Raw genomic sequence first — 16021 nt, 5'->3', positions numbered from 1 at the left:
TAATGTAGTGACCCTTACCGAGATCACCTACTAAACAGAACTTAGGCATGCAATTAACTTAATCAAACAGTAAACCAGAATAAGCTGCGGAAACCACAAACAAATAATACAATCCCAAGAAAAGGAATCTGTAAATATCTCTTGCTACTCGCATATTGGTGTAGTAAAGCTGAACTGAAGTCATTGAAACTCTGAATACTACCCGGCTGTAAAAGGTTGAACCATTGCTGAGCTGACCTCACCAGAGTAGTGAGGAAGACCCGACATTTAATTTCACCTGAATATCTATGCAACAAGGCTGCATTTTCAAATCTCCCCAAATGTTCCTCCGGATCTGAGCTACCATCATACTCCCCTAAAGCAGGTTGCTTAAAATTTGCAGGGAGTTCTTCATCTAGAATAGCCCGAGCAAAAGGGCTTTCCCTCTGTATAGGCCCAGGCCGACCTCCAACTTGTCGACCCAGTCTCCTGATCTCTTCCCACAACGCATCCATTGGGTTTGGATGACCTACAGCAGGAGGTGGTGGATTCTGACCCATGGTCGTTTGCACCGTTTGAGTGATGAACTGGCTGAGCTGATCTACAGTCATGTCCGCCACATTACCTCTTCCCCTTCCCCTTCCTCTTCCTCTTCCTGCCATATCTACGCCTTAACTTGAATTTCCCACAGACGGTGCCAATTGATGAACCTCAATAAAGTGATCTCCTTGGGTGAGCTAATTAGTCGCGCTAACAAAACTCCTCCAATAAGTGATGAGCTGTTGCTGACCTGAAACCACGAACAAGAGTGTTAAAGGGGGCCGGAAGGTATTTCCGCGTATCCCCTTCGACGCTCAAGTCAGATGCTAGGATAGCGAAATATAGAGAGTGGTGTGTGCACACGAGTGAAAAATTAGGATGCAAATGATGAAAATGAACCTAATATTTATAGGAGAGGGCTCCGGATTTAGCGCTTACCTTCCTTATCAAGAACCCGAGAATCTCGGGATCACGATCCCGAATATTTAGGCTGAGATTTCTCCCGAATCTTGTCTAACGAATGAAATAATGATACGCTTAATCTGAGATGAACTGCCGTCACTAAGACTATATTGATGCTCTCCTTAGGGTCATATAGAAAGGGGTGAGTGAGTTATTGCTGAACCTCTGCACTCACCCTAGACCACTGATCCTAACATCTTAGCCAGCTTACCAAGGTTGTCCAACCCCTCTATTAAGCTAACTCCCTACTGACACCGGGGCCGAGCTGGTAATTATGGTGGGGGAGCTTGGCCGAGCTCCCGACCCGAGCTGGTAATTATGGTGGGGGAGCTTGGCCGAGCTCCCGAGCTCCTGAGCTGGCCCTAGTTGATTGAGGAAGAGCTTTTATGTTAGGGTCATCGAGGAACTGAGGTGACTTCCTCCTCCGGATATCAGCCCTCCTTATGACATATAAAACATTTCAAATTTCCAGTGTTTCTTCTCTGACCTCTCCCCTGGATTCTTGATCTTGATGTGAACTTTTTGCCACTATAAACCCTTTTGTCTGATCTACCTCGAGTAGTAAGGCTTTCCCCTTGAGGTTATGTACTTGCATTCGTTTTCCTTTGGAGTTCCTTCGATTGTATTGTAGACATTACTTCCTCCAAAGTAATTGTTTGCTCTCTTCCATACAACAAGACATCTCCAAAGTTTTCATACTTCTTAGGCAATGCATTCAACAGGATTAGGGCCTTATCCTTTTCTTCAAGTCTGACCTCAATATTCTCAAGATCGTCAAGAATTTTGGTATATTCATCTATCTGATCATCCAGAGCCTTATCATATCTTATGATAAACGAGTATAGCCTCTACTTCATGTATAGCCGGTTAGCAAGTGAGTTTGTCATATACAAACTTTCTAGTTTGTTCCACACAGCAGCTGCAGAGGTCTCCCTACATACTTCTCGAAGGGCTTGTCACCCAGGCACAAGATTATCGCATTGTGTGCTTTATCCAATAGTTCAATCCTGTCTTTATCATCAGTAGACGATCCTTCTGATTTCTGTAGAGCATCTAACTGTAGTAACCCAGATACCATTTTAAGATAATAATATGTTAAACATGATTAAGGGTTGGTATTTAACCAATTTCGGAGTGTTATTGGACTTCAGAAGTAAAATTTGGGCTTTTTCATTTTGGGCCGGATAGTAAGTTCCGATCCCGGATAGTAAGCTCCGATCCCGGATAGTAAGCTCCGATCGGAACGGAAGCTCCGATCCTAGAACGGAAGTTCCGATCCCCAGCTGTCAAAAATGATCGATGACTCAGTCGCGAGTTTTGACAAGTGTCGGCCATAAAGCAGATCGGAAGCTCCGATCGTAGATCGGAAGTTCCGATCCTGGCGTGGCAGACATGCACGCAATGAGCTGGATCGGAAGCTCCGATCCCGAAATCGGAAGTTCCGATCCTGGCCGAGAAATTTGGCTATAAAAAGGGCCGTTCAGAGTTCATTTTCAATTACGAATTTCCGAGTTTCCTTCTTCAGTTATATAGTGTGAGATATACACTTGAGGGCCCTATCGGTTATAATAGAGGTTCTGGAATAACCAAGGTGTGGTTATAGTCATCCGGGACTAGCGACTCCAAAGGGCTAACTACGGACGAAGGTATGGTCCGGGAATCTATTTAAGTTTTGGGAGTACTTATTAGCTTAGTTAAGGCTTATAAAATTTATGTAGTGATACGGTGAACTTTTGAATATAGGCTTGGAACCTAGGATCTATTATACTTGAACTAGCCTAGAGGTACGTACACATTGACTGAGATTGCCAGCGAGTATACATGTTTATATGTTGCATTTATTTGGCATTATTATATGGCATGATGTATGATTTACCATTTTCTATACTCATATGTCATGTGCATATACACGTTGAGCCTATTTCTTGTTATACCTGATTATAGAGCCGCTCAGCTCTATACTCGATAGTCTGTCATTGAGGGTACCGCGACGGCGGGGGCATTTATGTCTGTCTACTCTAGTGTACTAGACGAGTGTGGTTGCACCCAGAGGTTGATCCGTGCGGTGGCAGCACTCATATGGCGCCGGTTCTGAGCATGACTTTTCAGATGACCCTGTACCAGTCATCATGTTGCATGCATTATATACATATGTTTACTCATGTCTATGTACTGGGCGTAGCGCTCACGTCCTAGTTGTTATCTTGGACACCCTATTCCATGGGGCAGGTCGCAGGATGGACGGAGCTGGTAGTTCAAGGCAGGACTAGGGAGCAGGAGCTTTGAAAGTTTTTATACAGCACGATTTATTAGCTGTATAATGTTTACTTTTAAGAATTTCGATATGGTTGTATCACTACAGATTTAAGCCTGGATTATATTACTAAGCTGATATGTAAATTATGGATTATGTTTCCGCACGTTTTTACTCTGTTAAGTATTTTGCTGTATTAAGTTTAATGCATGCTATTAGTTTCCAGTTAGTAGGTGATTCCATGCAGGGTCACTACATTTTTGGTATCAGAGCATGCATAGATTTTGGGATTAGTACTTGGGATTTAGTTTAGTCTTGAGTAAATTTTTGCGCATTTGGGATTTTAATGTGCAATTCTTTTCAGGATATGGCTGACGAGAGTCACGGTAGTGTTGGCCAGGGAGGTGGTCATCATCATCGTCGCCATCATCATCAGGATGATCAACATCGTCCTCATGAGGGTCGACGTCGCTATACTATTAATAAGTTTATGCAGGTAGGACCGAAACCCTTAGTGGGAGGCGAGAATCCTGAACAAGCTAGAAGTTGGATGTCTAAACTTGAGAGCACGTTCCGAGCTTTTGAGTGTACTGAGGAGCAGAAACTGGAAGTTCTAGAATTCGTTCTAGAGGATAGAGCACGTTTTTGGTGGGATGCCAAGGTTGCTCAGGCACGTACTGAGAGAGGACAGGTGACTTGGGGGGATTTCTGTCGGGAGTTCCAGAAATTATATTTTCCTCCGGCTGTTCGCCAAGCACGATCTATGGAGTTGCTTACTCTGAGGCAAGGATCAATGACTATTGATCAGTATCAGCAACGATTTCTTGATCTGCTACCTTTCAGTCCCCATATCAATGAGAGTGATGCGTCGAAATATGATATCTTTCTGCAAGGCCTGAACCAAGATATCTACTCTCAGGTTGTCGTCTGTGATGACCCGGTGTCTTATGAGACTTTGGTGAACCGTTGCCGTCTTGTGGAGACCAGCAACAGGCGTGGACAGTTGATGATGCCAGCACAGCCTAGTGGATTTGTTGAGCCTCGAGCTCAATCTGTTGTGCAATCCGGACCTACGTCTTCTTCTACTCCTACTACTTCATCTGGATCTCGTGGTTCACGAGGTATGTTCCGTTTTGGAAAGAAGAAGAAGAAGGAGGAGTTTTGTAGCCATTGTGGTGGGAAGCATCCTGCAGCTTCATGTCGGAGAGCTACTGGTGCTTGTTATATTTGCGGTCAGCAGGGACATCTGCGGAGAGATTGTCCTCAGCGCATGGGTTCTGCTAGTGGATCGGGATCCCAGGTTGGATCTCAGGCATCTACTTTTCCACGTCAGCAGCCAGCACCACAGAGTTCTTCTGGTTATCGTCCCCAGACTCAAGGGCAGGTGTTTGCTCTATCTCAGGAGCAGGCTACTGAGGGAAGCGATCGCATGTTGGCAGGTAACTTCTTGTTATGTGGTATTCCTGCACTTGTATTAATTGATACTGGAGCATCGCATTCCTTTATTTCTAGTCGCTTCGTTAAGAGACATAGATTACCTTATGTATCATTAGATATGGATTTAGTTGTATCTACTCCGTTGGAGCAGAAGGTAGTAACTAAGCGTCTAGTGATGGGTTGCCTTCTGGAGTTTGAGGGTAATGTGTTATCGGCTAATTTGATGATATTAGCGATGATGGATTTTGACTGTATCTTGGGAATAGATATGCTGACTTTGTATCACGCTACTGTGGATTGTTATCAGCGTCTGGTACAGTTTCATCCCGTTGAGGGTGATAGTTGGTACTTTTATGGTGAGGGTGCGCGACCTCCGATGCCACTTGTTTCGGCTCTGAAGGCATGTCATGTCTTGGAGTCAGGTGGGGAGGGATACCTCATCTATGCAGTTGATATGTCCATGAGTAGTACGGGTATTGATCAGCTACCGGTTGTCAGCGAGTTTCCTGACGTATTCCCTGATGAGATTCCTGGTTTTTCTCCGGTTCGAGAGGTTGAATTTGGTATTGATCTAGTACCAGGAACTACGACTATATCCGGAGCACCTTATCGTCTGGCACCGTCAGAGATGAGGGAATTGAAACAGCAGTTGCAAGATCTACTTGATAAGGGATATATTCGTCCGAGTGTTTCTCCGTGGGGAGCACCTGTTTTGTTTGTCAAGAAGAAGGATGGATCGATGCGATTATGTATTGATTACAGGCAGTTGAATCGTGTCACCATCAAGAATAAGTATCCTTTGCCGCGGATTGATGATCTGTTTGATCAACTACAGGGTACTTCTGTTTATTCGAAGATAGATCTGAGATCTGGATACCATCAGATGCGGGTACGAGACTCAGATATATCTACGACTGCTTTCAGGACCAGATACGGGCATTATGAGTTTCTGGTGATGCCATTCGGTTTGACGAATGCACCGGCAGTCTTTATGAATCTAATGAATCAGGTATTTCGAGATTATCTGGATAGATTTGTCATCGTCTTCATAGATGATATTCTTGTCTATTCTCATGACAAGGATGAGCATGCACAGCATTTGAAGATTGTTCTACAGACGTTACGAGATAAGCAGCTATATGCGAAATTAAGCAAGTGTGAATTTTGGCTTGATCGGGTAGTATTTCTCGGTCATGTGATTTCTAATGAAGGGATATCTGTTGATCCTAGTAAGATAGAGGCAGTGCTGAACTGGTCTCGACCGACGACGGTTGCTGAGATTCGTAGTTTCTTGGGTCTAGCGGGATATTACCGTCGGTTCATCGAGAATTTTTCACAGTTGGCCAGGCCTTTGACTCAGCTTACACGGAAAGATGTTGCCTTCATTTGGTCCTCGGATTGTGAGGAGTCATTTCACGAGCTACGTAGACGTCTTACTACTGCACCTGTGCTAGCTCTACCTTCTGGATCAGGAGGTTATGTTGTCTATACTGATGCCTCTGGTCAGGGGTTAGGATGTGTTTTGACACAGCATGGACATGTTATTGCCTATGCTTCTCGACAGTTGAAGTTGCATGAGAGTAATTATCCAGTGCATGATCTCGAGTTAGCCGCCATTGTATTTGCGCTCAAGATTTGGAGACATTATATTTATGGCGAGAAATTTGAGATATTTACGGATCACAAGAGTTTGAAGTATTTATTCACTCAGGCAGAATTGAATATGCGACAGAGACGCTGGATGGATCTCCTGAAGGATTATGATTGTGAAATCAAATATCATCCAGGTTCTGCTAATCTTACTGCTGATGCCTTGAGTCGGCAGGTGAGACTGTTTGCACTTCAGACTAATGAAATATCTCATATGATTCAAGAATGCTGTTCATTGAGTTTTACGCTCAAGCACAAGAAAGGGAGGAATGAGATTCGTTTGTATACTATTCTATCTGAGCCGGTATTGTATTCTCGGATCAGAAATGCTCAGATATCTGATGTTAAGACTCAGCGATTGGCACGTCTAGCCAATGGAGTTAATACATCTGGATTCCATTTTCAGGCAGATGGTTTATTGTGCCTATCCAATAGAGTGGTTGTACCTAATGTTGCGGAGCTCAGGAATGATATTCTATCTCAAGCTCACAGGAGTCGATTATCAGTTCATCCTGGAAGTATGAAAATGTATAAGGACTTGCGAACTAGATTCTGGTGGAAGGGAATGAAGCGAAGTGTTTATCAGTTTGTTTCGAGATGTTTGGTTTGTCAACAGGTCAAAGCTGAACATCGACGACCAGGTGGATTACTGCAGAATCTTGAGATTCCCGAATGGAAGTGGGAACACGTGACTATGGATTTTGTCACCCACTTACCTATGACGTCACGTTAGTGTGATGCTATCTGGGTTGTCGTTGACCGTTTGACAAAATCAGCACATTTCATTCCTTATAACCGGGAGTATTCTTATGATCGCATGGCACGCTTATATATCCAGGAGATTGTGCGATTACATGGGATTCCAGTGAGTATTGTCAGTGATAGAGATCCGCGATTTACTTCACGTTTTTGGGGTAGTTTTCAGCAAGCGTTGGGTACCAATCTGAGTTTGAGCACGGCGTATCATCCGGAGACTGACGGGCAGTCAGAGCGCACTATTCGTACGCTGGAGGATATGCTACGTTCTTCTGTCATGAATTTTGGCTTATCTTGGCAGGATCAGTTACCTTTGATTGAATTTGCCTACAATAACAGTTATCATCGTAGTATTGATATGTCACCATTCGAGGCATTATATGGTCGACGGTGTCGTACTCCGTTATTCTGGGATGAAGTCGGGGAACGGCAAGTCGAGGGTCCTGAATTGGTGCAGCAGATTGTAGACAAGGTAGATTTGATCAAGCATAGGATAAAAGTTGCTCAAGATAGACAAGCCAGTTATGCGAATATTCGCCGCAGGCCACTTCAGTTTGAGCCTGGTGAATATGTTTTTCTGCGAGTATCACCTTTTAGGAAGGTGATGAGATTTGGTGTGAAAGGCAAGTTGTCTCCTCGTTACATTGGGCCTTTCCAGATACTGGAAAAAATCGGAGATGTTGCTTATCGTTTGGCTTTACCGCCATCTCTTTCCAGTATACACAATGTTTTTCATGTGTCGTTGCTTCGACAGTACATAGCTGATGAATCTCATGTGATTCAATCTACTGATATTCAGCTAGAGCCAGATCTGTCTTTTGTTGAACGACCAATCTGTATCCTAGACAGGAAGGAGAAATTTCTTCGGAACAAGACTATACCACTTGTGATGGTACAGTGGCAGCGCCGAGGTGTTGAAGAAGCAACTTGAGAAGCTGAGAGTCGTATGCGAGCAGAATATCCTGAGTTGTTTGCTTTGTATTTTTGATTACCATATAAGATGTAATTACCGTTGTTGTAATAAGACATGGTTTGATGTTTCATATTGTTATCTTTATTGTCTTTAGATGTTATTTCGCGGACGAAATATCTAAAGGTGGGGAGAATGTAGTAACCCAGATACCATTTTAAAATAATAATATGTTAAACATGATTAAGGGTTGGTATTTAACCAATTTCGGAGTGTTATTGGACTTCAGAAGTAAAATTTGGGCTTTTTCATTTTGGGTCGGATAGTAAGTTCCGATCCCGGATAGTAAGCTCCGATCCCGGATAGTAAGCTCCGATCCCGGATAGTAAGCTCCGATCGGAACGGAAGCTCCGATCCTGGAACGGAAGTTCCGATCCCCAGCTGTCAAAAATGATCGATGACTCAGTCGCGAGTTTTGACAAGTGTCGATCATAAAGCAGATCGGAAGCTCCGATCGTAGATCGGAAGTTCCGATCCTGGCGTGGCAGACATGCACGCAATGAGCTGGATCGGAAGCTCCGATCCCGAAATCGGAAGTTCTGATCCTGGCCGAGAAATTTGGCTATAAAAAGGGCCGTTCAGAGTTCATTTTCAATTACGAATTCCCGAGTTTCCTTCTTCAGTTATATAGTGTGAGATATACACGGAGGGCCCTATCGGTTATAATAGAGGTTCTGGAATAACCAAGGTGTGGTTATAGTCATCCGGGACTAGCGACTCCAAAGGGCTAACTACGGACGAAGGTATGGTCCGGGAATCTATTTAAGTTTTGGGAGTACTTATTAGCTTAGTTAAGGCTTATAGAATTTATGTAGTGATACGATGAATTTTTGAATATAGGCTTGGAACCTAGGATCTATTATACTTGAACTAGCCTAGAGGTACGTACACATTGACTGAGATTGCCAGCGAGTATACATGTTTATATGTTGCATTTATTTGGCATTATTATATGGCATGATGTATGATTTACCATTTTCTATACTCATATGTCATGTGCATATACACGTTGAGCCTATTTCTTGTTATACCTGATTATAGAGCCGCTCAGCTCTATACTCGATAGTCTGTCATTGAGGGTACCGCGACGGCGGGGGCATTTATGTCTGTCTACTCTAGTGTACTAGACGAGTGTGGTTGCACCCAGAGGTTGATCCGTGCGGTGGCAGCACTCATATGGCGCCGGTTCTGAGCATGACTTTTCAGATGACCCTGTACCAGTCATCATGTTGCATGCATTATATACATATGTTTACTCATGTCTATGTACTGGGCGTAGCGCTCACGTCCTAGTTGTTATCTTGGACACCCTATTCCATGGGGCAGGTCGCAGGATGGACGGAGCTGGTAGTTCAAGGCATGACTAGGGAGCAGGAGCTTTGAAAGTTTTTATACAGCACGATTTATTAGCTGTATAATGTTTACTTTTAAGAATTTCGATATGGTTGTATCACTACAGATTTAAGCCTGGATTATATTACTAAGCTGATATGTAAATTATGGATTATGTTTCCGCACGTTTTTACTCTGTTAAGTATTTTGTTGTATTAAGTTTAATGCATGCTATTAGTTGCAAGTTAGTAGGTGATTCCATGCAGGGTCACTACACTAACCATCCTTGCTGGATCAAGATGGCTCACATCTTGATACGCCAAAGTGAGAAGTCATTCTTTCCCGTGAATTTTTCTATATCGAATTTCATTGTTCCAATTCCCATTCGTGAATTCAATTCCCACGGACGGCGCCACTTGTTGATCTAACCAATGAATTTGATTCCAAACTCAACAAGAACACAATCGTCTATTCAACAGTAAACCCGAAACCAAAACTTCTTGATAAGAACTCAGCTACAGAATATGATAAAACTAAAGAACAACACAAAGGACACAATCAATTACGTGGTTCAGTCATTTGCATGACTTACATCCACGGAGGAACCCCATAAAGATTTATTGAATCACCACTGAAAGTTTACAATACAAGTTTACGAATTGAACCAAGAATACAACAAGATCTATACACTCTTGGCTCATATTCCTGCTTTTCCTTCCTCTGCTTTGTATTTTTCTTTTTCTCTCAATCTTGATCGTGAGTATTGATTGTAATTGCTTGTATATCTCTTCTACCCAATCTTCCAGCTGACTTCTTTTTCGATCGGTTGAGAAGCCAACTGCTCTTAACAGATTCTTGAACTGCTACTTGGGCCTACGTCTATCCAGTCCACTTAGTAGATGATATTGGGCCATCACACATCAAGATAACTTCACACAAAAGATTGGAGACATAGTCCAAGCCCAACAAATTGGTGCATCGGATGTGGTTCGACCCAAACCTATATCTTCAATTGAACCAGGTTGGATTCTGTATCAACAATAATTCGATGGGTTAACCATCATCATGCTGAAGTCTTTATTGTAATTAATTAAGTGCCACAAATGGTTGAACTTTTCACATATGTTAATTGTTAAAGACAACAATCAATTATCTGAAAATGGAGCCAGCAGCTAGGCATTTAATCCACCCCCAACGACCAACTGCACATGTAACATTTCCTCGTAATTAATTAACATCCACACCGACTATTAGAGGAAAATGATTTTTTTTTTTTTTTTGCCTTTAATTTGTCTACTTTTTTTTTATTTTGCTTCATTAACTTTTTAAAATTTAGTTTGTAGACTACTAATTTCATTTTCATATTTTTTTTGTTTGATTGATGATGTAACAGCATGACAAATCAACATCTTTTAAAACAACTTCATTTTTTTATGTGACATCAACAATTTGATCAAAATAGTCGAGAATAAAAAAGTAGGTGTGTCAAATTAGATCCAAAACAAAATATTGAAAACCTCAATGAAGCCAAGGCGCAATTTAATTTATTTTATTTTTTAAAAAAGGTTAAATACATCCAATATAATATTAAATATTAAATCCTTGGATACAACAGAAGAAAACCATTATGGTAGTGTATAATTAACTAACTCAATATTTAAATTCGAGGAATAAACCACTTGAGCTAACATGTGCAATTTAATTTTTCCCGAGCTAGCTAGCTAGCAATAGGTAACGATCCACTTGTAAAATCTCTCTATAAAAGCACATCATATGTGACCCAACTTCTCCACACACACTACACTACACTAAAACCACTACATAATATATATTACTTTCTGATTAATTAATTTCCATATATAACCCGATCGAATTAAATGGCCGCAGCAATGAAGGTGATGTCCCTAATTCTTCTGTTGGTACTACTAGTGGTGGCCATGGCTCCCAGTGGAGAGGCTCAGATCGGGTGCGGCACGGTGATGTCGGACTTGAATCCGTGTATCCCCTACGTCATCAACTCGGGTCCTATGGGCAACTGCTGCGGCGGCGTCAAAGGCCTATACGCGGCCGCAAAGACCACCGCTGACCGGCAGAGCGTGTGCAACTGCCTCAAAGGTCTTGCACAGGCCTACCCTGCATATATCAGCAGAGCGGCCTCGCTCCCTGGCCAGTGTCACGTCAGCATTCCGTATAATATCAGCCCCTCTACTGATTGCACTAAGGTCCAGTGAACTCGAATATAACCGTACGTGACGCATGCAGACTTGATCTATATATACTCATTTTACTTTTAATGAATAAGAGACTTTAACCCATCTCCGTCCCCGCTACATGTACGTACTACGTACTTGAAATATATATGTATCATGAATCTATCAATCTCTGTTGACGTTTTATATATGTTAAATCAGCTAATTAAACTTCAGTTTATGATCATCATTATATAATGACGTGGCCATGTTTCAGTACTTTCTGCAACTTTTGTGCCATTATATATGCATTGTAACTTCATGATTCAAGACTATGAAACACGTACATATCCCATGTTGTAATAAAAATCGTCGTCTCAAACAAACCTGATACGAGAATACATAATAATTAGTGGGTAACTGGCCCGGCCCTTTTTTTCCTGTCATGCACCATTTTCTTGATCTAAATTCTAAACCATATATCGAACCGCATTAGATTATATTCCTAGTACTAATTTTCTATGGAAAATGTTCAATTAATTCTTCCAGCCACCATGGTTCAATTCAACTGGATAAAATATTCAAGTAGCGGCTAATCCAAGGTTATGTAATTTTAGTTTGTTTTCTAATGAAATTAAAGGAATAAATTGAAAGTGTTTGTAATAAATCTTGAATTCTTGAATCTTGATTGCTCCGATTGGAAGCCATCCGATGGAGTCAGGGATATTGTATTATAGCACGTGACGCAACGCTGTGCATAGTATTAATTGGTGCTTGTGCTTTTTTTTTTTTTTTGGTACTCTAACAACGTTAATGATTTTCGAAATAATCAAAAACTGGTGTCGGTGGTCTTCATAGTAATCTATCACGCGTCCATATAAGTAATCTATGTTACAGCTAGAAATAAAATAATTTTTATATATTTTTAAATTGAAAAAAAATAAACTGGAATGATAAGTGCATAAATACTCTATGCATGCTACAGCGAAAAATAAATTTATATTTTTAAATTGAAAAAATAATGATAGTGAATATTAAATAATAATTAACTTTATTAAAATATAAAAAGGAGTATTTTTATCCATCTATTAAAATGATCAAAGTGGTTATTTTAATGGGTTCAACATTATTCTATAGCATACGTTTGGCTTTTTTATGACATATCTAATTGATTGGTTTAAGTAGTTTAGTCGATTATAAACAATTAAACCAATTGTAATTTCACGTATTTTTTATTTACAAAAATAAAATATTTGTACTTGGTTTTAATTAGCCAAGATACTTAATTAATATAACACAAAAAATCTTATGATCTCATCTCACGGATCAATTTTATGAGATATATATCTGACTATACTCGACTATGAAAATTATTATTTTTTATGTCAAAATCATTACTTTTGATTACAACAGTTATGAATCGGATCGACTCATCTCAAATATATATATATATATATATATATATGATCTTTTGGACATCCACTGTGGGCCTTTATGTGATTACCGACTGATATGACATTCATACGTACAAGAAGCCAAATGCTTATATATATGTATATTATGTATGATGAAATAAATAAAATAATTATAAGCCCGAATATTTTCAGAATATTTCAAGAAACCAAGCTGGAAATGATCAATTTTACTGTTGCAAATTATACTATTTCTGTTGGTCGAAAATGACCCTTAGCTTGTGTGACATACAAGGGATGGGTGGCGTGATTAATGGAACATTTGTTTGGCAAGAATATGTAGATGAGGGTAATCACGGGCTGGAATAAAATTACATCAGTTGCTGTAGTATCTGAAAAAGGTAATCACGTTATACACACGAAATGATAAAGCCCTGGAAATGTATTGAGACGTAAAGTGTATGATCACGCCCATTATTGCGGGATGGGATGGGATGGGCCTCAGTATTCTTCATTATAGTGATAATAATTTGTCCTTTTTGTTGGCTTGCCAACCCAGCCCCTAACCTAAATGGTAAATGCATGGACCTGACCCACTTTTGCATGGACCTAATTTGTACCTATCGTAAATCATTTGGGGGAAATCATAGTTTAATTTTAATCATTTATATTTGTTTTTATTTCCTTCTTCGGCCTTTTTAATGTAATCAATTTTTTTTTGTGACACTACAATCACGCAGCCAGGATTAAAAGAATACCCGTGCTAAAAATTTAAATTTCGAAATCCTTTAATTTTTTTAGTCGAATTACCCGGGCTAATATGAAATTGATTCAAAATTTTGCAAAATTAAAATATATATTTATATATAAATTAAAAAAAATTGGCCTCCCGAGCTCCAACATGTTGCTCCACCACGGACTACACTACAATTTTAATTGAATTTTAATTTTACTCAATTATATATATATTTTTCACAATATAAGATGATGTATCTAGTACCACATATTCACTCTCACAAAGGGGGAAAAAAATTGTCATTCAAGACCATAACATCTAAAATAAAATGCAAGAATCGAAGATTGATGACTGAAACTCAATTCTTATAACAACATTAGCATTTAGCCATTTAACAAACCAAAATTTCAGTCACATAAGTATAGAGGATTAAAAAAACATTTTTTTTCAAACAATTACGAGTTGATATACTATAAATGTTTTTTTAAAAAAATTTGTACCAAAGACCTTGCACAAAAAATTTTGGTACCCTGTTTTTTTCAATTATCATATATATAATTATATATTGGGAAGTGATATTAACACTCCAAAATTGTTAATAACACTACACCTTACTTAAATAATATATTATTAGACATGATTACCTTTATAATATTTTCCTTTATATAAAAAATCTTATTCTACCTTGAAAAACATCAAATACAATACTTTTATAATCAACAACTTAAAGTTTAATATTTTTAAAAGTTTTTCATAATATTTATCATATAAATATATATAATAACAAAAATATTTTATTTTGATCATAAAATATTTATAATTTATCCCAAATGCTAAATATTAGACAAATTTTTTTCACGAAAATATATGAAATAATGGATGTAAAAAATTTTGATTTACCAAAATTTTATTTAAATTTGATATAATTTACAAATTATCTTAACATATAAGATAAAATTAAGATTTCTATGTTATTATATATATTTTTTATTTTGTAATATATCCTTTGGTGATTAACAACTTGATTTTATAGTATAAAGACATCATTTGAATTTTATTTACGTAATTTAGATAAATAATAAATATTAATTTATGTTTATTTTATTTTTTATTTTGTGAAATTTTAAATATACAAATATATTAACCATCCATTACAAATAATTTTTTTGCACATTAGTAATTTTTTTGAAGATATTATGCTTAATTAAAATTTTAATTTTTTAAGATATAATAAAAAAAATTACAAATATGTGTAATAAAAAGTAAAAAATAAAAACGGAGCATCATTTGTTACGTAAATTTGATAAACAAATATAAATTGATACAAAAATAAAAATAACAATTAGTTTTTAATTTTTTATAGTTATTTTTGCGTTTAATGATTACCAAATTTAACCATAATTTTTTCAGTAATTAATATTCTAAATAATTATATGAGGAATTTACCATTGAAATCATTAATGAATTTACTAAAAATAAAACCATTCATTTAGAGGGCACAATCTAGCTAAATTTTTTTTATTCTTATTTGACAAGATTTACCTTGTCAAAACATGCATGCACCTCTATCCATTAGTTCACAAGCAGCTATATGTCAATGCCAATGGTTCGCGCGATACGTTTGTATCAGATTTTTATTGATAATTGAAAAATGTCAAATGGTGAGCCAAGTTATAGTTTGTGACAGATCCCTCGTTTAAAACGTAGCGTACGTATCTTGCTTAATTATTTCAAGTGTTCTTGCTCAAATATTGCATATATCTTCTTAGATAAACAGTTCGAAACATTCAAATATATATATTCACTTCCAAACAACATTTATGCCCGACAAATGATAGGTTTTTAAAATTTTCTTTCCACTTTTTGTTTATATTTAGTAAGAAAATCTTTTTAAAAAAAATTCAAAGTCACCTATATTTTTTTGGATAGTGTATTTACACTCAAAAAAGTATTAATAGCACTCCACTTTGCTTAATTAATTATTACTAGACAATCGTACCCTTATAATATCTTTCTTTTTATAATTAAATTTTAATTTACCTTAAAAAACTCAATATTTTTGTAGGTAAACAATTAAATTTTGATTCAAAAAAATAAAATTATATTTAAAATAATTTTGTAATTTCAAATGTATTTTGTAATCTCGTTTGTACATGTAACATGATCCAAGCTACCGTCAAATCATCTCTTTAATTATAAGCATGCTATCCATGATACCTGCATCTTCTCCACACACACACACGCTAGAATTGCATAATACATTATATTCCAAAATTAATTAATATTGAAATGGCAGCAGTAGCA

General features: G+C 38.1%; 1 protein-coding gene across 1 annotated transcript; it reads left to right on the top strand.

The window, feature by feature from the left end:
* The first annotated feature begins 11257 nt into the window (after positions 1-11257).
* Positions 11258-11611, top strand: LOC140888928 (non-specific lipid-transfer protein 2-like). Its single transcript, XM_073296625.1, has one exon. The coding sequence runs from the start codon at positions 11258-11260 to the stop codon at positions 11609-11611; it is 354 nt and encodes a 117-aa protein (XP_073152726.1).
* The last annotated feature ends 4410 nt before the right edge of the window (positions 11612-16021 follow it).

The sequence above is a fragment of the Henckelia pumila genome, chromosome 3 (genome assembly GCF_033568475.1).
Source record: "Henckelia pumila isolate YLH828 chromosome 3, ASM3356847v2, whole genome shotgun sequence".
Lineage (NCBI taxonomy): Eukaryota > Viridiplantae > Streptophyta > Magnoliopsida > Lamiales > Gesneriaceae > Henckelia > Henckelia pumila.
The sequence above is the reverse complement of the archived record's forward strand: the minus strand, read 5'-3'. Positions and strand labels throughout refer to the sequence as shown.

Coding starts and splice junctions, on each gene's coding strand:
- LOC140888928 (XM_073296625.1), top strand. CDS start 11,258: ATGGCCGCAGCAATGAAGGTGATGTCCCTAATTCTTCTGTTGGTACTA.